The sequence below is a fragment of the Oreochromis niloticus genome, linkage group LG8 (genome assembly GCF_001858045.2).
Source record: "Oreochromis niloticus isolate F11D_XX linkage group LG8, O_niloticus_UMD_NMBU, whole genome shotgun sequence".
NCBI classification, from domain to species: Eukaryota; Metazoa; Chordata; class Actinopteri; order Cichliformes; family Cichlidae; genus Oreochromis; species Oreochromis niloticus.
Genome location: NC_031973.2, coordinates 23,647,619 through 23,671,712, shown reverse-complemented (window position 1 = coordinate 23,671,712; position 24,094 = coordinate 23,647,619). Strand labels below are relative to the sequence as shown.

General features: G+C 38.8%; 1 protein-coding gene across 2 annotated transcripts in view; it reads left to right on the top strand.

The window, feature by feature from the left end:
* The window catches only part of slc39a11 (solute carrier family 39, member 11), a 161,856-nt gene that overhangs the window by 119,941 nt on the left and 17,821 nt on the right, over window positions 1-24,094 (top strand). For both annotated transcript variants that reach the window (XM_005447999.2, XM_003438683.3), the window contains exon 6: window positions 21,789-21,956. In XM_005447999.2, the coding sequence (XP_005448056.1) occupies window positions 21,789-21,956 (168 nt within the window). The remainder of the gene's footprint in view (window positions 1-21,788; window positions 21,957-24,094) is intronic.

Genomic DNA, 24,094 nt, shown 5'->3' with positions numbered 1-24,094 from the left:
GAGAAGATGTCAAGCCTAATTGGATCAATAGTCTCCGCTGTAAGCTGTTGCAGTGTCACACACTGTCTCCGTATTTCTTCCTCTCACTGCTTACGTAATTAGTTTTAATGAGAGAAGACAGTTTTTCTCATTGGAGGTGTTGATGGCCTTTTCGTGATATAGTTAATTTTATGTTCCTGCGTGTGCTGGGTGTGTGCGCGCACACTCACATGATAGCCACATCAGGGTCAAACAGTTGCCTGGCAACAATGGGCAGTGAACACATGAAAGTCTGGCTCTTTAGTTCCTGCGTTCTCACAGTTTCTCTCGCTCTCCGTCATTCACCATTATTCTTTCTTGCTCTCACATGCTGTCACTCCATTTCTGTCTCCCTGTTATCGTTCCCTTGCGTTCTCTTACTGTGCCTGTCTCTCACATACTGCTGTCTGTCATCCCAATCCTCTCTGCTCCACTTCTTTTTGAAATCAGTGGATGTGACAACACTTACATAAAGCACAGTGTTCATAAAACGAAGCAGCTAAAATATTGTGCATTTTATGTCAGGAGCAGCTTTTTCTTATGCAGTAGCATCCACTGAGAGTATGGCATGTAAGTGGAAGGGTGAATGGGTTTTGAAAAATGTTGCACTGTTTTGACTAGTCATTAGTAGTATATTGCATGATTGCCAACAGTTTGTTATCAGTGATATGCACCTTAGCATTATAGTACATCAAGTACCTTACTTCAGCCTGACCATCCATATCTTTCAGATTTCAATTTGTCTGACCACAGAACAGTTTTCCACTTTGGCTCAGACCATTTTAAATGAGCTGTGGCTCAGAAAACATGGCAGAGTTTTTGGATTGTGTTCACAAATCCATGCTAGAGCTTTAACCTGGATTTGTGGGTGGCACAGTAGTCTGTGTGTGACGGTGATTTCTGGAAGTGTTCCTGAGTCGGTGCAGTGATTTCCATGAGAGAATCCTGCCTGTTTTTAATTCAGTGCCGCCTGAGGGCCTAGAGATCATGGGCATCTTGTATGGATTTTCAGCTTTGTCCCTTGTGGGCAGTGATTCTCTGAATCTGATGATGCCATATACTGTAGGGGATGATAATTTCAAAGTTCTCCCAGTTTCATGTTGATGAATGTTATTCTGAAATTATTCCACAATTTGTAGCTACAGTTTTTTGCTGAACCTCTGCCCATGTCTCAGCAATGTTACTGACCTATTGCTAGGAACCTAATTGGGTCCAAAGTGTTCTTCCAGCTGTTCCTTTGTAGTACCAATTACTTTTTCATGCTTTTGTTGCCTTGTCCTAACTTTTTTGAGTCCCATTACTGCCATCAAATCTATCATGAACTAATAAAATATGGAAACATTTGATATGTTTTCTATTTTCTATTTTTGATAAAATTTGGGATTTTGAGATTTTCACATCTTGAGATTTGTTTTCTGTTTCCATTTACCCTTTGCACAGCTTCCTAACAATTGGGTATTGGGTGTGTTCAATAAGAGTAAATTGTAAAATTACAGTAAAGTTTTATCTGTATGACACATGCCTTTTTATCCTGTCTTATGTACTTTTCTTTAAAGACAGTAGAGCCAGAAGGAAAACTGAAAAACCAGATCAAAGATCATTTATCTGTTGGACACTCTGGTCAAAAAGACAATTATTTTTGTGCCGTTGGAACACTTGCTACATGCTTGTCAGTGTGATGCAGTGTTGTTATTTTAGAGACGGTTTGTTACAAGCCTGCCCTTTACTTTCTTGAAGCCTCTTGTGTGACTTTGACAGTGACACTCTGTAAATGCCACTGAAAGAGGCCACCACATAATTAATCTAAAATGATATGGAGCATGAAGGATGCTTTTAATCACATTCGAACTACTGGCTTTATAGCTCTTAACCAACTTTGTGAGTTGACATTGCTAATTACACATAACATAACCAGTGTCAAGGGTTAAAAGACACTGATGCATACTTTGAAATGCACGTTGAATTTAGTCAGTCACAAAGACGTTACCTGTTGAGCTCCACTGACGACTAATGGCACCTGTGAAGCCATAGAAACACTGTCAAGATTGACTGCTCACAGAGCAAAATAGTTTCAAAGTTCGGGAATCTTTTAATATCCCAGTTAAATATGCTTTTTGCACATAAAGTGTTATGTGTATGCTCCCTTGCTTCTATTTTTTGAACATTTTTGGATAGCATATTTATATCTGGGCCCATTATCCTCTCAAGTGGGAACACAGTGTTCCCACTTAAGAGTGTCCTGCCAGCTGATTACAGAGTGATCTTCACACTTGTCTGTTGGCGTCAACGTCAGTTTATTTACCTTTTTGCTCTTATTTTCTCCAGCTGCTGTCATGTGTTTTAGAGCATTCCATACTATCCATGTTGTATTGTGCCCTTTATTATTTATTTAGGTGTTCATCTATCTACACAAATACAAAATACAAAATACTGATAAAAACAAAATAAGCAAAATATATTCTGTCATGGTAAAAAGAGGGCACACTCTACTTCAAATCTGAGGTTTTACACTTAAGGACATAAGAAAAATGATCAAGTTCCTACCATGTTTATATTAGCTAACAAGCTAATTAAATATAATAGATATTTAACTTTTTTTACATGACGCATGACATAATTCACTGTCTCATTATTTACCGAAGTCAAAGTCAAACAGCAGAAGCTGAGTGTGTCAAAAACTAAGTACACCCCATGAGCTTGTAGAACCAAGTTTCTCAAAACTAATTGAGACTCATGGCTCACTACAGTGTTGCTTCAGGTCATTGAGGTCGGCGGGCATTCATTTATGCATAGCACACCTGGACCTTGAATGCGTCACTGCGATGCTTTATACGTTTGCAACTCATTGACTACTACTAAGTGGTCAGGTCCTCACCCTTCTGCCACCATGCTTGACAGCTGCTACGAGCTGTTGGTGCTGATATGCTGTGTTTTTGCTAAGTGTGGCATTATGGCCAAATAACCTTTAATGGCTAAGACTAGGATAGTTTCATGTTTTGCCCCTTTTGTAGACTCTTTATGGACATCAAGTGGCATTGGTGTGTATTGGTGCACATATATATTGAGAATGGGTGTATGCTTGCCTTCTGAAAGTGTTGTTTGTATTCGATTCTTCTTCCTTTTTCTGTTCCTTGTTAACCACAACTATGCCTGGCTCGTTGGCCAGCTTCTGCTCGTCTCACTCCCATCTATAGAAACTAAACACAAATAACAAAAGTCCACTCTGGAAACTAACTAATAATATAACATATATACTAATAACTAAATACAACAGCTTGAGATACTTGTAAAAAAAAAAGCATATGTATGCTTGTGCAGCTAACAACAATTATACAAATAATGTTGGCCTTAACGAATAAAGCCAAGTGCATGAGCCAGCACACACAGTGCCAAACACTGGAGCTGGAACACCTGCATGGACTGAAGCTGCTATTAGCTACAACTGTGTTTGCCAAGTGAGTGTGTACATCATCAAATTGGCCCTCTGTGGAGAAGCATACAAGCAATAATGTCCTCCCTGTGGAGGAGTTCCCCATTTTTTGTGTGTGTTTTGTTTTTTGTTAGTATTATTATTATTATTATTATTATTTTGCTCATGGTGTGCTTTTCCTTCATGGGGTATTGAATCAGATGACTGCTGACAGCTATCAGGCTTAATTGATTAATTCTGACATTGGGAAAGGAGTTCACTGAATTAATTGCAAATTTAGACTGAGGCCTTTCAAAATTGAATATTTAGATCTAAAATATAATGGGAATATAACTGATTTCAACAAATTGAGAAGTAAGAGCTGGGCCACAGCTATATACGAGTGGCTGATTGCAAGTTTAAGACAGGAATTACAAAGAGCAGAAATTCATAAGCTCCTGAAGTATCAGCATGTTTACTCTGGATACCAAGATGGGGAAAATAAAAAGAACAAGAACGGTTTAAGGAACAATAAATGTACACAAAGTGAAGGAAAAGGCCTGCTAGTAACAGGTGTTTTGTGTTCATACTATATGTGCATGTTCATCTTCTTATTTCGCCTCCTTTAGGGTTTGCCACAGCAAAACCTCTGTCTCCATCTCACCCTGTACTTAGCATCCTACTCTGTCACACCAACCATCTGCTTATCCTCTCTCCCTACATCCATGAATTTTCTATGTGGCTTCTTTTCTTCCTGCCTGGAAGTTCCATATTCAGCATTGTTCTGTCCCCCCTTAGTAACTCCAGTTCTGCACATCATCATTGCTCTTGAAAAGAATTGATATCAGTACACTTCTCCATTTCTCTCCATTTGCCTCTCAATCTCCAGTATTGTAAAAAGGTGCACTGCCCTCTAGGGATGGGTATCGAAAACCGGTTCTTGTTAAGAACCGGTTCCCACTGTTTCAATTCCTTGGAATCGTTTGCCATTTTTGCAAACGATTCCCTTATCGATTCCAGTCACCCCGAATGACGTCACCACGTTGCGGAGCGTCGGAGCGTACCTGGCAGGAAACACGGCGCGTAAGCGGCTCAAACGCTTAAAAGTTTGTTTATACTTTACGAGAACGGATGACAACAGGGCAACTTGCAATACTTGCAAAGTAGATATTTCATTAAGGGAGGAAACACTACGAATATGCAAAAGCATTTGCTCACAAAACACGCGATGAACTTAAATGAATGTCTTTAATTCCGCTCCGGACTCGTGAATCTCAACCCAGCAGCAGTGGTAACGTTTGCACGTCATCTTCCATTAATGCGGCAGGTAAATAATCAACTAACAGTGCATATTATGTTAGTGGGATCTGCTTTATTACAAAACCTGCCATTGTGCATTTAGGTGACCGTGATGAGATAGACAGAGTCTGGCTGGCGCTCGCTGGCAGTTGTCAACTGCTGTCCCAGCAAAAACAAATAAAAACCAGCAGCAATGCACCATTCGCGACATCAGTGGACTTGTCTAGTTGCAAAGAGAAAAATGGAGTACTTTTTATTCTTTCCAGAAGCTGATGCTGTCTGTCTAAGGCCATGTCTGTGATACGGTGGCTCACGGTGTCATTTGACAGTGGGATGGTCAGTAGCTTCTTTGCAGCAGCCTCTTCGATCATCTCACGGCACATATCTACAGTGGCAGGCAAAATCAACTCCTGTGCTAAAGTGAAAGACTTTTTACTCTGTGCCACACATCTGGATATGAGGTAGCTAGCTTTTAAAGCACATTTAGAGTTACCAGTCAGTGACACAACAGACCATTTCTGTATCCGCAGTCTGTTTCCTTTTCTCTTGAAATATTCCACCGGCCCTCACGGCTCACAGGTGTAAAACAGTTTTTTTGGTGCTATGGTTAAGAATTACTGTCCTATACTACCTCCACAATCTCAATACTTCCTCATTCCACCACAAGGTCTCTTTGTGTTCTTTCCTCTGTCCAAACGATTAACCAAATATCTTCTTAACAGGTTCCCTCTCCTCCCCAGCTGTACCTTGTCCTCTGGTAACTCTTTCCTGCCACCCAGAGCCTGTCTCAACTCCTTCCTGCAAAACATTCTTCCTTATTCAAACTTAAGAGTCCACTGGTTTATTGTGATTTAGTTACTTCAGTGAAAAGACATTTTCTGCCTACAGAGCCCCATAAGACCATTCTGAGATGTCTCGAGTAGTTTATTGCACATACGATATTTTTACACTGTGACCTTTACTGGATTCTATTATTAGTTGCTTATGTTTCTGATCTTTAAATCAAATCCTACATTTGCAGTCTTCATAGCAGCATCAACACCTGATGTACCTTCTCTTATTTCCATTATTTATGTTGCTTTATCTTCAGTATCCTCTTCTCCACTATATACGTCCTTATCACTTTCACTCATACTTCTTCCCAATTCTGTCTCTTTCTTTGCCTCAGTTTTGGATTCACCATCAAGTAAACCCACCTTTCTATCTCACCTGTCTTCACTCCAACAATGTGGTATACATATTCTCTGAATTTCTTCAGTGTCTGTCTAAAATCGATTTGACCTGTCCCTTTCTGGTCATTCTTGACTGACAAAATCTGAAAATGCATCACTCAGGTTAGGCAAAGGAACATTAGCTTCTCTCTGGCTGATAATATCTGCAATCAGTGTCATCCACTGCCAGTCTAACAAGACAGATTTCTCTTCCTTTGACATGTCATATTTTTTAGGTTAGTCTCGTGTCTGGATACTGGTACAATTTTCTTGTAGTAAAACTATTTAGAGCACTGGTTTTTTTTTCAAACAGAGAGGTGAGAAGACCTGATGCGAAACAACCTTTAAACATGACTTCTTTGCCCCAGAGCTGCTCAGTAGCCAGCAGTGGAGCACTCTGATTACACTGGGCAGCTCCCATGAAGCTGGTAGTTGCTGGCAGGTAAATGCTCAGGACTGCAGGTGAAAAAGAGCAAGTGTGCTTTGTCAGTTTGGCTGAGAATTAACTCAAATGACATTCATCACATATAAATCAACATCCATCTCCTACTAAGAGGATTAAGTATAGTTGGTGCTGGAAAGTATTCACATTGCTTCACTTGTTCCACATTTTGTCATGATAAACCTTTATTCTAAAATGTGTTGCCTGAAATTCTTGCATATGTATGAAAAACATAGCAAAAACAAATATATAACATGTACACAAGTATTCACAGCGAAATACTTTATTGAAGCACCTTTGGCAGCAAAAATCTTTTGGAATATGATGCTACAAACTTGGCACACCTATGTTTGCATAGTTCCTCCCACTCCCTTTAAGCTCCATCACATTGGATGGGGTGGTGCACGGCTATTTTCAGACCTGTTCAGTTGAGTTCTAGTCTGGGCTCTGGCTGGGCCACTTAAGGACATTCATGAGGATGTCTCTGTACATTGCTGCATTCATCTTTCACTCGACCCTGACTAGTCTCCCAGTTCCTGCACCAAAAAACATCCCCAGAGCATAAATCTACCGACACCATGCTCCACTGAGGGACTGTATTGGCCAGGTGTTGAGTGGTTTCTGGTTTCCTCCAGACATGACACCTTGCAGACCAAAGAGTTCAATCTTTGTTTCATCTGACCAGAGAATTTTGTTTCTCATGGTCTGAGAGTCCTTCAGGTGCGGTTTGGCATATTCCTTTTACTGAGGAATGTCTTTTGTCTGGCCACTCTTCCATACAGGCCTGATTGGTGGAGTGCTGCAGAAATGGTTGTCCTTCTGGAAGCTTCTCCTCTCTCTCTTTCCACAGACAAACAGTGGAGCTCTATCACAGTAGCCCTCAGGTACTTTGTCACCTCCCTGACTAAGGACCTTCTGATCGCTCAGATTACAAGGGCAGCCAGCTCTCAGAAGAGTCCTGGTGGTTCCAAACTTCTTCCATCTAACAAATGATTGGACAACACTTTGCTCATTGGGACCTTCAATGCTACAGAAATATTTCTGTACACTTCCCCAGATCTGTGCCATGATGTGTCTTTCTGGATTTCTGAAAGTGTTCCTGAGCCCATGTAGTGTTTTCAATGAGAGAATTACACCTATTTTTAATGCAGTGCCACAAAAGGCCTACAAATCATGGGCATTTAATATTGATTTTCAGATTTGTCCCTTGTGCACAAAGATTTCTCCAAATTCTTGGAATGTTTTAATAATGAAAGTATGTACTGCAAATGATGAGAGAGCCAAAGTCTTCACATTTTAACCTTGATGAACATTACTTTGAAATTGGTCCACAGTTTGTAGACACAGTTTTTTGCAGACTGGTGACTGACGTTGTCCTTTTGTCAAGTATGGGTTTATGGGAGTTGCAAATCAGTACATTTTGTACAGCTTCACAATTTGGGGGGCGGATTGGAGTTACAGGAAGGTTATATCAGATTAAAAGAATTAAACTTAAAAGAATTATTAAATAATACCATATAAAATGTCCTCATTTGCAAATAAAATCGAGGCCTACTTAATAACAAATAAATAGAAATACAGCAATTAGCTGCCTCTTCAGAGAGTTTCCATTTCACATATTATCTTGTTAAGTAGTTAGCAATGACCAGCACACCAGCTTGTTCTTTACCTTCTACACTCCAGCGCAGAAAGACCTTTTATCACCAACAGCAAGATTGTGTAGTCTATCTGAACCTGGAATGAAAAACTTTCTGGAGAACTACAACAGCAACTGGTCAAAAAGAAGAAGCTGATCAGCTGTGACTGACTTTCGACAGTAAGAGTGAGAAGATGGTAGAATGAGTGAGCAAATGCACTTGGGCAGATGCATAAATAAAGTCTATGTGTCCAAACACTTCCTCTGCTATTCTAACACTGGGACCCAGACCTCTGCAGAACCTAGAAATGCTTTACACAAACCTGGCCGGGAGACACAGTCACAAATTGGCATAGTCTTCATGATAAAAAGTAATGTTACATTACAAGTTGTTTCAAGTTCTCCATCCACCTTAGCATGGCATCACTTTTTTGTTATTCTTCTCTTGATCTAACAGGGCTTGACTATTTCTCTCTAGTCCATTTCAGCTTAAAAATCCATTTATTACATATTTTGGTAACATGACTAAGGGCACCATCTGTATAAAATATATCTGTGCACAGGTCCAGGGTCTGATATTAGGTCCTTCAATTTAGGTGGACCCATGCTGATCTTTTGTTGAATGTTCTTTGGAAAAAAAGCCAATTATCCCAAAGTTAAAAATACAGTGGAACCCCCGACTTACGAATACCCCGTTTCACGAAAAATTCAAGTTAGGAAGGCACTGAACGGCAATATTTTTGCCCGTGTTACAGCAAAATGCCCGAGTAACAAAATCCGCTGGCTCTGATTGGCTGAGCCTGCAATGCCCACAATGCCTTCCCAATCATGTGACAACCCCTTGGCTTCCGTACTTGCGCTTCGCTGTTCCACTTGAACGACGTATTGTTGTTCTAGTTAGCAATTAGCCTATAGCCTATCGTTCAGCATCGCCTCAGTCAAAACGCGCGATGGGTGCTTCGACTTAAAAAAAATTTCGACTTACGAAAGACCCTTGGGAATGAATTAATTTCGTAATTCGGGGTTCCACTGTACTTTTAAAAACTGGTCTTATTCAAGGACTGTTTGTGGCCAAAAGAGCCTTTTCAAAATGAAAGCTAAACTAACATATTTGTTTTCTTACAGACGAAAACGTCCACTCAAAATGCATTCTTGCCCCCTTTAGCATTTTAGAGCTAATGCCCCATTGATCTGGCTTTAAGACCATGTAGCAAAATGGTTACATTTTCCGTGAATTCCAATGTCTGATTATGGTTCTGTGTTAAAACTGGCCTGACCTGTGACTTTATGGTCACTGTCTTATCTCGGAAAGGCTGCTGTGTTCAGTCAAATCTGTGCACAGTCCTGTTAATATACTTTGTAATGTGATTATCACAAGATTTTTGACACTATCAAGCTTATTATAGCTGAGTGGAACTGCAAAGTGGGTGATCACTGTTCTTTTTCCACTACAATTAACACCTTTAAAATTTGACATTGTCCTTTGACATCCCAAGAAAAAGAGCATCATTATTTCTAAAACACTTTTTTTAAACTGGGTGTTTTTCATTAACATTTAGTGTTTTAGTGAACTGTGGAATAAAATGATAAAAAGATACAATTTTCTGAAAACATTCACAAGAGACCAACTAAACAGACCACATTTGTTACACTGTTACTTTTTTCTGATTTGGTTTTACTGTGTTTCAGTAGTGGATGACATGTAATAAATCACTCACTATTACACTGCTCATTGTGTATCAGCAGCATGACGTTGCAACGGCTGCTGAGGCAACTGTTGCTAATGACTACTCAAGGTGATGAAAGATGACAGGTGGGAATCGAGGCTGCATGATAGATGTGTGTAAGGTCTGGTGTTTTAAGTAGGCATGTGTTAGTGTAAGAGAGCACGTACACGGTGCATGATGGCATATACTGTATCATGTAAATATATATTTTTGATGTTATTTATTTTATCAAAGATACATTTAAAAAAGTTAATATAGAAATATAAACATTACAATAACATGTGAATTGTGATTAATCTTGACTAAATTTAGGTATTATTGACCGTCTGGCTTTATAACATCAATTCTAGTATTTCTAAGATACATACTTGATGATGTGTATTTTGTATGTGTAGCTTGTAAAATGTTGTAAAATACTACTAGGTTAAATCACGAAACATCACAAGGAAAGACTAACTAAAAACCAAAGTACGCTGCACGGTCATATGGTAACGACTTGTCAGTCACAAGCTGTCATAATGGAGTTGAGTCAGGACCCACATACTGGACTGAAGATGCAGGTTTTACAGAGTCTAAAACTGTAGCCAACAGAAATCCACAACATGGGGAAGAGAACATAAAAGCTAAAAAAGTCACTAAAGTGAGATGGGACTATTTATACACAGAGAGGGTAATCAGGATAATGGATAAGAGTAGGGTGATGACACACAGCTGAACGTGGGAAACAAGGAAACGAGATACATGAAGTGAAACTGGAAACATGACAAAGGAGACATTGATTAACAAAATAATGTAGTAGCTAAACACAGAGCCAAAAACAGGTACTGAACATGAAGGATGAGGCTAGAATAATAAACCAAAACACCATGATGACTCAAGAATTTAACTCCATTAGTAAAGTCTCCATATGACAAACTACAACTCAAATATAAGACTATGAATAAGGAAATAGCCCAGTTTATAAATAACTCTCAACCCTGCTGAATCCGGAGTATCCTGCACTGATATCCAAACTTCAGCCAGTAGTTACTCTGTGGATCTGTGATTCTGAGCCATATCCATGTCAGTCAATCATCCCTGTCATTTTTAAAAGGATTTCTATCTTCTGAACGAGACTTTGCCAAGTTTTCAGATCAATACTCAAAACTTCTTTTTACAAGTTGCATTTAGATGAGCTCTGACAATGACATTGTTCTCGCTCTGAAAGTTTATCCAACAACAGGAAACTGTCGAAGCCGTCATTGTCATTTATTATTGTTCAGATGAATGAACCGCAACTGAGCTGAGCCAAAGAAAGAGAGAAGAACCACGCATTTGAATTCTAAAGTCCTGTATTCAGATCATGAATCAGGCAGGAGGGCAGGCTACTGTGTTTCAATTCAAAAATAGTTTACAGTTTGTGAAGACTTTCTTTTATTTTTCTTTGTTTTTACAAAAAAGGAGCCTTTCCCTCTCTTGGGGACAAGAGAGGAAAAGCAGTTACTGTACTAATTAGACCATGGAAATATGATGTGCAATTGGCAGTCATACTCAATTTAATGTCCTTTTACCAAGTTGTCTTTAGCCGATACTATTTTATGCACTCATTAAAAGACAAAAATCCTACAAGATTAAGACCTAATGGCCTAAACATGTGCAATGAGTCCTTGACAACAGCGTTCATTTTTCATCCTGTCTTGTCAGGTCTTTGTTTTGCATACATTATTAACGATAACCAAGGCAGAGGCAATGAAACCCATGTGTTTAGCTCACAGATACTAATTTAGTTTTTTGTAGCTACTGAATCTGGCATTGAAATTGTTATACCTAATATTATGTGGTGCACGGTAAATGATGCATGTACGATATTACTTTGTCTTGCTTTTATTCACATTCACCTGTTGTTAAGAAAATCAGAGCCCCCCAGAGCAAGGGCAGAGCTGTGTAGGTGAACCGTGACACAGAAGAAGATGAGGACTGGATAGAGGAGGAGGATGGTGATTACTGATGAGCACTGAAGTGAAGAAAGAATGATTTAGGGTCAGCAAGCCAGTCCCAAAGAGAGGATGAAGATGTTTGCAAGTTTTAAAGCAGGGGTTCTCATATTGCAGTCCGTGGTAACATTTTATGCTTCCCTGAAGCCAAACTAGGAAAAAACGCACATATGGACGCACAGAACAATACAAAAGGAACATTACTCTTAAAATTTAATCTCTCTGTTTCTAACACCTATAAATGGATCATAGCATTAGTTTAGCAAATCACAAACCAATGCTTAATACCTGAAATATTTTATCTCTATTAAATTGTAAGAAATAAATATTTAAATGAGAGGAAAAAGTTTGGTTACCTCACTGAGGTACCTGTGTTACTTCCTGTAATTATAAAACCTTTTTATTTTATTACTTGACTTTGTGCATTTTATTTTTGTTTGATTTTTCTATAAAAATTATAACTTAAAAAAACCTTCTGTCATTTAATTACTTACCTATTAGTTGTTTAATTTGGTGTAATATCAATTGCCATGGAGGAATTTTTTAGCAATAGGAAAAGCTGTAAAACTTAACACTGTTAAGGACAGGTAAAAGTCTAAAACGTATGCCTTCCTTCACATTTACCAAATCTATCCACTGCGCCAGATTGGAGTCTTTATTTGCTTTAATTTGCCCCAAGTTGCTGCAGTTCTGCAAGCTACTTTGTCACCCTCTGGCTTTTCATGAATGCCCATGGAAAGAGCCTGGGTTTACACTATTCAGCTTAAGTCCTTTGTTTGGAGGAGTCTTACTATTTGGGGCTGTGTGTTTTGCCCAACCTAAGAACCACAAGGACAGCATAGCTATTTGTAGATACTGCATAGACATACTGTCCTTCTGATTTCAAGAGTAAATGTTTATTAGTTTATGAAACTCTATGTGAGTTCTCCCGTTCTCTGAGGTATTAAAGGATCTACCAGGTTTCTCAAACCTGAAATCTCACAAAACCCATACAAACACTAACTGAAAGCATTTGACGTGTGCATTTTTCCGTCAGTGTGGAGACCAGTTGTATGTTCGCTCTATAAATTTGCACTCACTTTGAGAGCTCTAGTTTTAGAGGGAGAAATCACAATCAACGTGGACAGAGAGAGAGGAGGGGACGACGCGAATCTGAATCTGAATCAGGATCTGATTACCAGGTGGCAGGATGAAGAGACCGAGTCACAGCTTGTGTGTGTGTGAGTGAGAGAGAGGAAAGATGAATACGTGCTAATAATGCATTACTACATCTAAATAATAATAATAATCACAATTTGTAGAATATTGTTTTCTACTGTATATCATATGTGTATACTGTATGTCTTTGTGTGTTAATATCAGTATCTACATTGGAGTTATGCCAATAATTTAGTCTGCTGTCTCACTAATGGAAGGTTGTCAGAGTTTGCTTTACCGGTGAGACCTGTGTGAGACCTGTTAGCTTGTGTCATATGTATTCAAAAGAGAAACCCAAACGCAGACACTGGCTCGGTGCAAAACTCAATGCATATTTTATTGAAGACGCTGATTTTACAAAAGCAAAAGGCCAAGAAGCTAAACAGTCTATATACAAAAAATGCATGAAAGACTAACAACAGAAAGCATAAATAGACAGGGGACTATAAAGCAGTAAGATTGGCACAGGGGGCTGGGAAATGACTCAAGGGACGTAGACTGTCTGACAAAGACTGTGAAAAAAATGTAAATAATAACAAAATTAAACCAACTTTAAAAAAAATACATGGCACAGAAAGCCCATCCACATCTCAGAAAATTCTCAACACAAAACAACTCATCTCTGACATTTCACTAAGAGAAATGACGTGTGCTTTCCACGCAACTAGCTAACCTGACCTGACCTCTACGTTTCTGGCCAGTTTGTCCTCCTGCTGTTTCTTTTTCTTTCTTTTACTCAGTGATATCTATATATAGCATTTTTTCACACCTGCCTAAAACCTTTTCCCAATACTGCATATATAACACACGCACACACACACACTCTTTACTCATTGTATTACAGGAAAAATAAAGAGTGGTACCTGTTAACATTTTCTTTCACGTTGGCTTCTCGTCCATGAATCACTTGTTGTTTCTACAAACTTTAGCTGGGGAAGTAAATGGATTTCATTGTCATATGCAACTTACACAGAACATTACAGAAACAGCTAAATCTCTTACAGCCCTTTAAACATTATTGTTTGTTGCTTTTGATATATTTTTACAAGTTAAACTTTAACTGCAAAAGAAATCCACAGATGCAGACCAAAGGAAAAGTATAAAAGTTAATTAATCTCAAAGAGGCCTGTGTGCCTTCTGTAGACTTAAACTCCATAAAAAGTGGGTGAAAACACATTTCAAAGCAGCACTATCATCAAAATACCAAACCAGCCAGTTTAACCAAATAGTGAAGAAAGTGTCAAGAGAGTGGTTATTAAAAGGCCTTCAGATGGAGCCAAGGACGAACTTTACAAACAAGAAATCCAAATAAAAAGCACTTCAATCATCAGCACAACATCAGATGTATAAAATGTGTGCACTGCATTTGTTAACCTCCTCAAGTGACCTTCTCCATTAGAGCTTAAGCACCAGTGGACTAAAATAATATACATGTCCACCTATGTTTGCACTTAGAGACAAACACCACATTACTTGAACCACTGCAAAGTACCATTGCCTGAATTTGTATGTCATGTGTTACTGTTAACCTGAAATGAAAATCAGACTCTTTCTCCTCTGGTTGAAAAATTGAGAAACATTCTGATTTAAGCAAAGGGTTTACAGTTTGTTCCCTGGAGGGAGAGCGTTGTCTATAAAATACACCATGAAGCAGGATTTATGGTCTTAGTGAGAAAACTGTGAGGTCAAGTTAAACCCACAAAGCTGTTTCTCTTGCTACACCAGAGTAGGTTATCTTCAAGATTGCCGATGACCACATTTGAAATCACCCCATACTGTCCAATAAGTGTTGTGGAAAATAGATTCATGATTCTTGGAAGACCCTAGAAGAGGGTCTATATCAGGGATGTCAAACTCATTCTACATCGCACTTTGATCTTAAGTGGGCCGGACCAGGGAAACGCCCAGTTCCATCAGTGTAAAGAAGTTTAACTACACATTTAAGAAATGCAAGAAAACATGCAATGTCAATGGTGCATTTCTTTTTCTACGTGATAAAGAAATGCTAGTAGTAACTGTAAAAATCTGAGCTTAAATCATATGAAATAAATGTGTTTGCTACAATGTGCTACAAATGTACAAAGGTATTGCATGGTCCAGAAAGTTTTGTAGTTATAAAACAGAAACATTTTGTTAATTTACAGATAATGCCATTTAAAAAACAAGCATTTGAAGCCAGTGTAAAAAACAAAAAAAAAAAGCATTTCTGTAGGTGATAGTTGAAAGTTAGGAACTCTCATTTCATTGTTTATCTTCTCTGTCTATATCTCTACTTCTTTATAATGTCTATAACATCTTTAACAGTAGCCAAAAGCTATAAAACCAATGAAAATAGAGTTCAAAATCTATGTGCTGATTTACATTTTTCAAAAGTACACAATGTGTCAGATTGGAGTGTGTTCCGGGCCGGTACTGACATATCTTTGACACCCATGGTCTAAGGAAATCTGTCACATAATGAGCATCAATAAGAAGTATAGACCCTAAAGAAGAACTTTTTTGTTTACATATTCCTGTTTTGCAAGCAATTTTAAATCCCTTTCATTGTTCTGGAAGCATGACTATAATATAATTCTAATCCTAAAACAGGGCCTTGTACTCGCTGACCATATATAAGATTTACAAGATTACTAACAGATTTGAATTAGCATATGCTTTTATATTTGTTACTTGCTCTTATACCACAAAACTTAGCTTGTGTTGCTTCTTAATGTACAAGGCAAAGGTAATTTCATCAACACAACATGTACTTCTAATTAAAATTAGATCTTCTTGTGTCCTAATGAAGGGGCAGCAGTGCTGATGCATCTTTGGCATCATTTGTATAAGTAAAAGCACAGTAATGCTATCCAGCACTCTTTCCTGTTACACACAGTGACACGCAGCAGCAAGGCGTTATCATGGTGGTTGTATTGTAGTCATGAACATGTGACCACCTTTCATGACGGTTGATTTTATGTGAAGATGAATAAGACGATATCCCAGATATGTTGTAAAAGGTGTTACAAGCCAGTGACTTCAAAAAACAATGAGCTATATTTAAATTAGTATGGAGGGTTTCCTCTAGATAATTGCAGTGCACATCATTGCTTCTCTTGTGACAGTTTATCAAGCAAGCAAGTAAATGAACTATATAGATTTTCACAGTGTTAGCAGATACATCCCGAAAAGGCCAAAAGTGTAATTCGGTAGTGCAAATGTGTGGCGTGTCTAAGTGAGAAGTAAAGAATAGCCGAAGACTAATGCAAACTATTGTGGACTGATATTCAGACAGCGCGAGAGGCTTCTCACTGCCATAATGAAGACCTCTCAGGCCTTTGTGTTAACCTGCCCAATTGTGTTGTCAGTTTTCTTTTGTGCCTCTTACAATGTCTCATTATTATGATTGGCTGTCATTGCGTTTCTTTTAATTTGATTCTCTGTGTTGCGCTCGAAAATTATTTCCACTGATCACTATACCATTTTCAGGTTATTTCAGAGTAAAATGATTATAAGATGTGAGACGCTGCACTATACAAAAAAGGTTCCAATCAGGTGTGTCAGCTGCTTTTCACAAAAATGAATCATAAAAAAAGAGAGAGAGAAAAAGAAAGTTAGCTTTGATTCAGCTTTTTATTTCCGGCAGCAAGATCAAAACCCCCGAGGAGAAACTAAGACCTCCGACTTCAATGTGAGGTGCCGCTGCTTTGTTCACTTCTGAAAATTGATGCTAAGGCTTCTTTTGAAATGCCACAAATTTGACAAACAGTTGCTGTCAAATTGTGTATCTTATCTGATACGCTCCTCTCCCTCACCTCTCCAAACAGCTGTTTTTGGTTTCTCATTACAGTCATCCTCTCTCCCGTCTCTCCTCCCGTTCTCGATTGACGAGAACAGCAGATATGTTTTGGAATGACTTGACTACAGTGACATGTTATGCCGTGCTAAGTTGTGCCTCAGAAATACTTGTTGCCATAACGGGTGTGACCAAAATCTTTGAAAGCCACTTAGCTAACCTAGCTTGCTGCTCAAAGACCCACACTCTTCATTAACTTGGCATGGAGCAGTAGATGAGGCAGTGGCACCGTCACGTCCTGACTCATCTGCTGCTACAGCAACAGGAGGACACTCTTCCTACCTCCGGATGAAAACTGTGACAAACCGTGTAGTCTCTCTTTTTTTTCTCAGTCTCATGATTCTGTCACACAACATGTGCCCAAGCCAAATAGTCTCAGATCTGCTGCCTGAATGACAAACAGGAGAAACAAAACTTAACATTCCTGGAATATTGTATTACTTTGTGGGACTCAATGGGAGAACAGGAGATTAGATTAGTTCTAAAATGTTTTTATATAACTTCTGCTTGTTATTATTGTATTGTTTTTTGCTGTCGGCGTTAATCTCGTTAAAATAATGTTAACGCCATAACAGCGTTAACACGGCAAATCTCCGTTAGCGAGTTAATGCAGATCACCCCGTGCGTGGGGCTGCACAGCGCTAACAGGTTAGCGAGCTAACCGTGCTAACACATTGACGCCATGCAGCCCCACGCACGGGGCGACCTGCATTAACTCACTAATGGAGTTTTGCTGCTTCAATGCGGTTATGGCGTTAACATCATTTTAACGAGATTAACGCTGACAGCACTACTTGTTTTATGATACTGTTGTTGTCACCCCACCTGGTAGCAGGCGTGTGGGCAGGTAGTTTGGACACCCAGCTTTTGTGAACACGAGAACAAGGTGACGTGGAATTTTCAAACTGATACTGTAGCATCTGTGGTATCATAGGTGTGCATGTACTAAAAATCTTGGATGAGTTCAAATCTCGGTCAAGTTTTCTGAAAATCTTGTAAATGTGGTAACTCGAGAAGTAAGTCACTGAGGATTTTCACATTTATACGATGGAGTACATACATTTGCAGCACTAGGAGGCTGATGGACAGCACTGGTGGCTAATCAGCCAATTTTTAGAACATTTCCTGCTTCACTATCTCCAACTGATTCAGCTGTATATTAAATGGTCGGGGCAGCGTGATGGCGCAGCACTTACCACCGTTGCCATACGGCAAGAAGGGTGGGTTTATCTTCACCATCTGGCTGGAGCAAAAGCTTGCATGTGTTCTCTCTAAGTACTCCGGCTTTCTGCATTCAGAGATAGGTTAGGGTTGTTAGGGTTAGGTGAATTGGTGATTCTAAATTTCCCATAGGTGTGGATGTGAGTGCACCTAGCTGCCTCTCTCTCTGAGACAGATTGGCAATCTATCCGTGGTAGCTAGGACACGCTCCAGCCCTTCCACTTATCCTGATAAGGATAAGTGGAAGAGGATGGATGGATATCAAGCTATGAAGCTAAGATTTTACAGCAGCCATTATTATGTTCAAATTTTCCTGCCATAAAACTTTTTGCAAATCAGAGATGTTCAAGAAGAAGGCTTGATGGATTTAAGGCGGAATGACGAATTTGCTTCACAGTTCAATCAGGCGTGAAAGTTTCTTTAGCATCATTATGCAAAAATGGCGCCCTCTGTCTATTTGTTAGCTGTGTAAGCAAGTTCAAGTCTAAAATCTGTGATGATTTATAGAATTTTACAACATCTGTAATGATGACTGAAAATTCGTTTGCTGTGACCCAATAACTTCTTAACTATGACTATATTCAGGTCAGATTTTCAGTGCTGTATTTGCTTTCTTTATGAATGAATCCCTTTGCGGCTGCAATAGTATTCAATGTTTTGGCCTTCAGGCAACAATTGCCTCTGCTGCTACAGGCTTTTTGTGTACAATCTTAAAAAAGTGAAATGTTCACAAAATAAACTGCAGTTCGTGGTTGGTTGGTGTTTTTTTTTTTGTTTTTTTTTTGTTTACCAAGATGGCAGACAGTTCTGTGGAGCAGGGAGTCTTTTTATTTTCACTTCATTCAAGTCCAACAATGGCAGGTCAACGTGCGTGTCCTTGTGGAGAACAGTCCTTTCAGATGAAAGAGGGAATACTGATGAAAACCACTTGCAGGTTTATATCTGCATACTCTCAGCCACCAGGCACCTTTATGCCATTAGTTGGCAAGTAACCTTGAGAGATATTTTTCCACGATGTATTCTTCAACCTGACCTCATTCTTTTTTTTCTTTTTCTTTTTTATTAACTCGGTCTCAAACTGTAAATAGCTAGATTTTAATAAGGGTACAATCTGACAGGATCCCTCTTGAACATACGAAGGGTCATTTCATGGTTTCTTCTTTTGTAGACCAAATGAGCTAAAAGACTGATACAAAGAGTGACTTTCTTGGTCCGAATAGGTTCTGGTTAAATATTTAATTAAAGACTGTGAGCCCTATCAGTATAAAGGCCATGAATGGCAATAACAGAGGGATGATGAAAGCAGCTACTACCAAATTTAGGGGTTGGAATGCCAGTCACGTCAGTTAGCCATGTATTCATTCATACTCGCCACTAACAATCCTAATAGGTTTACTCATATCTTTCTTTCACTGTGAAGTTTAATTCATTAATTACACACACACACACACACACACACACACACACACACACACACAGTCAAAAGTTTGGCCACACCTTCTCAAGCAAGTATCTCAACAAAACTAGAAATTGCTTATTTAGTGTCCAAAGTGGATTTTTGTTATTTGAGTAATTTTTTTATAGATGCGATTGAGAGAAGCAGCTGCTGACCAACAAACCAGACATAGTTGTGGTTAACAAGGAGCAGAAAAAAGACTAGAGTAGAAACAGAACTTTCAGAGTATACACCCTGTCTCAATATACATATATATACATATAAATACTGAATCATAACATTTAGAGTAGAAGAGAAGATTATCTTAATTAAGACAATTATCTTGTGGTACTGGTGCATATTTGGGTATTTGGGTTCAGGTAAAAAAATGTTTTTTTTTAATCATGAAAATTTCCAGTAGTCACATAGTTTGGGAAGTTAAATTGGTGAGAAATACACAGCGAATTTTCTTTCTACTTGGCTGAGTGTATTATAGAGAGTGCACTGCAAGCTAAAGTCCAGATTGTTTGACCTTTACTCACCAATAATTGCAATTTACAGCCCCCTACATAGTAAGAACAAGACACTTGGAACACATTAATAGAGGTCAATTGCTTGTGTTCAGCAATGTATGTGAAAAAAAGAGACCAATACAGGGATGGGGAGGGTGGACGAGTCTTCGACTAAACGCTGCAAACTGAATTATTCACTCGAGGGCATCTTTCATGGCATTTCACGAGAAGAGCAGGGAGAGGTTTTGGTAATTTAAACCGTTCCTAGTGCATCTACACCGTCTCTGCTTCTAGACAGTCTCCTTTGATTGGAAACCTATAAAATATTAAAAGCATTGCACCATTTAGTCAGCTAATCATCATTATGTTCATGATGTACCCAACATTTTTCAGTTGTTTGATGGTGTCTGTCCATTTTGGGCTTATTTTGGTTTTTTTATAACAACAAAATGTCATTTGCTCCGTCTGCGTAGCCTCCATCAGGAGTTTTGTGCAAATTAAATTGTCTTGGGCCATTAACTTTGGTTTATGACACTGACAGATGTTGTATTGCTGGTAATTGGACTGATATACGACAAATCCTGAGCATTTTTCTTTTAATGAAAGTTTTACTTTTCGTCTGTCAGCCTGCAAATACAAATTTGGTGACTGACGTGCTAATCAGGCTTGAAGCAGCCAGCCGAGGCAGATGATCTTCTCTGTAATAAACCCATTTGTCATTTAAGTTTTCCTTTGATCTTGTGGGTAGTTGCTTCCTATATGTCGTGCATCACGGCAAGTTTTCATTGAATAACAGAAAACTAAGTGGATGGTCACGTGAGTCACAAGTTTAAGGATTCTGTGTTTGAAACGTCGACATTCAGACTCACATAAGCGCCGATTGGCATTTCAAAGACCTTAATTAGCCTGATTAATGCAGTTCTGAGTGTCTTTATAGGATGCACCTCTTGACACCTTTGTTCTATTGCAATCAAGGATCAACTCTACAGCAGATTTGTTGTAAATCCACGCAACCATCTGAGTGTTTCAACGAATATAAACAAGGCTTCAACGTGTGACTGAAATCAAGAAAAAGCTGTGAATGCTGACTCCCAATCCTCCTCTACCAGCCCTGCCTTTTCTTTATGATCGTAGTCAAAGATAGGGTTAAAATCTGCTGCCATATGCCATAATTAGGAGTATCATTTAAGCCATATCAGGAAGGATGAGGGCTGCGGTCGACCCTGCCACTAGGAAATGGATGAATAATGAAAAATAAGAGGGAACAATGAAGAAGCCGAATGTTAATGAAGAAACCCTCCCTTCCAACTTTTACACGTCCTCACGCCTCGCTGATTGCTGGACAAGGTTTCCTCAGAGTGTTTTGTTTCAGGAAAAGTCACAAGAATAGCCACAATCAAAGAGAAGGGTGTCTGGCGCTGTGGGGCAATCCACCAAGCAATTAAAGCCAGCCTGTGGTCAAAAAGTACTTAAACAAGTCTCCCAGCCATGTTTGGAAGCAACACTCGGAGGCAGGTTGAAAGGTTATAATCCCAGTGTGCATGTCGGTGTTTCTTAAAAAAGGGATTCTTGGAGTTCTTCTGAGTTTTTTATTTATTTATTTATGTGCTAAACTTTTAATAATTGCAATTACAAGCAAATTCTATTGGGTTCAGCTCTGGCTCGGGAGGTACACCAATCTGGAGGTTGGTAGTTAGACCCTCGGCAGAAAACCAATCCATCCATCTGTTTCTGGTAATTAAAAGGCTTTACAGTAAACACATAGAATTAAAATGAATGCTGTGTTAATGGGTGGATGTGGCCTGCAGTGTGAAAGTACTTTGAGTGGTGTAAAAGAAGAGCTTTCTAATGTTTGTTATCCTCTGTTAAACAGATAAAATTGAGAATGGAGACGTCTACCAGAGAAGGAAAGGACTTCCTTCGAGCAGCTCAGGTGGTCATGAAACAGGAAGTAAACAACAGGAAGTGGCTGAACAGAGAGGCAGCAGCTGGCGGCGAATTCTTCTCCTCATCCTAGCCATCACTATCCACAACATCCCGGGTGAGTACAAACCACAGGACATGAAGTTTTGCTTGGGAACATCAATTGAATTCAAACAATAAGGCTTCTTTTTTAATGATCAAGAGTGTTTTTCTTTGTTGTGGGGCAAAAACACATTTTAGCTATATCCTTCCATCAGTGTAAACAGACTGAATGCCTGCACTCATTGATAAATACTCTTCGCCTTTATTGTGGTTTATATCTGCAAAATGGTTGTTGTTTTTTTCCCTCCACAACAAAGACGACGACTATTTATCGGTAATTTCTTTTCTAGGGGCGTTAAATTGAATTCAAATAAAGAGTCTTCTTCTTTATCAGTTAGTGCCAGCACTATGTCTGTTTTTCTCTTTTTGCTACAACTGTGCATCCGATACATTGTTTAAGATCTGGAGCTAAATTGAATACCCAGAATACAATCTTTGCTGTTTACTGAGTGACTGTTACAGTCATTTTTGTGGCTCTGGTTTGAGTTCCTGTATAAATATATGCCTGCAGGAATATGTATGTGAACAACATCAGCTGTGACCTGGAAAAAAAGCTTTCTGTAACAGGCAGCGCAGCACCTAGAAGCTTCTGCTCAGGTTTTCTTGTTGAGTCTAAGTCATGAAAAAATATTTTATTATGATGATGAAATGTTTTCCCAAATCACGAGCAATAGTTGCACCCCAGAACTTTTACAGGGCTGACTAAGCACCCACTAATGATGCTAATGATAAACAACAGTTAAGGGTAGTAATAAATTTGGGTTCATGTTGCTCTTGACTTTGCTGTCAACACAGCTTGAGAACTTTGTCTAAAATTCATTTGGCAGTTTGATTTAACTTGGACTTTTCAGTATGGCAATGATATTATTTGGTTGTTTGAACAGTCCACCAGTTTAGTACAGACTGAAATAAATAAACAGTTATTGGATATGGATATTTTGGCATGCTTTTCAGAAGACTTCACTTGTAATGCCACCAGGATGGTTGAAAAACAACGCTGTTTAATTTGAAACATCTTGATTGTCGCATTCATGCCAACTTTGTATCATGTCGCCTAAAATTCAAAGATACTAATGTATCATGGTATTAGCCTGCTAGTAGTAGCATTTGGCAGCATATAGTCCAGCTTCACTGGTTGTTGTATTAGTGGCACCATTGAGCCTTTTATTAAGTGCAGCCAGTGACTGAAAAGTTCTTCAGTTGTTTGGGTCATGACTAAATAATTACTATATAGCAGCATACTAATCTAAGTGGTAAACTTTATCAGCACAATTAATCATTGTCCAATACTGTGATCATCTTTCCAAAGTGGATTAAAGTAATCATATTACATTTTTAACTAATGCAGTAATATAATGAATTACTGGAATAAATGCAGTCATCATATACAATCATCTTGTTACTTGCACTATAAAGTTTTTTCACTTATCTGTCCGATGATTGGACAGAAAGAAAGAAAAAACAAAAAGCAAACATCAAATGTTCCTTTTTCTTCTGACACTAGAAAGTGTAAACTGTGAAAAGTAATTGTACTGTACTGCTGACACATCATGGTTTCTTTACAAGCAGCTCCGTGTTAAATACAAAGCTAGCAAAGAATCCAGGGTGATGTTAAAGCTGAGTGTATGCTAACCCCTACCCAGCAACCAGAGTCTGATCTTCAACAGGCAATGCTGAAGATCGAGTAACTCGTTAGTACTTTATGTTACTGTATTGAGTAACGTACAATGACAAGCAGTCAGGCCTGTAACACCGCAGCCTCCATTTCTCCCTGTAAATGTTTCTAGAATGGCTCCGGTAATTACTTTGAAGTGTCTTGTTCTCAAATTTGCTTTATGATTTTGTGTTCATGCATAACAGAAAGATGTTGTGTTCCCTCTTTAGTATAGGGATTTGTGTCGGTGTGTGTGTGTGACTGTAACCTTTTAAGTGGTAGTATTGTGACAGTGCATTTCAGTTCATGTAACGGAGTAACACAACAGTAGTATAGAGAGTAGTGTAATGAAATATTTTCACCAGTGGGTAATTAAGTAACAAACTACATTACCTTTTACAAAAGCTAGAATAATGTGCAATACACTGATGTATAAACAGTTTGTGTAGGATGTACTGCTGTACAATTTATTGGCCCCTTTGTTGTTATATTAACTTACC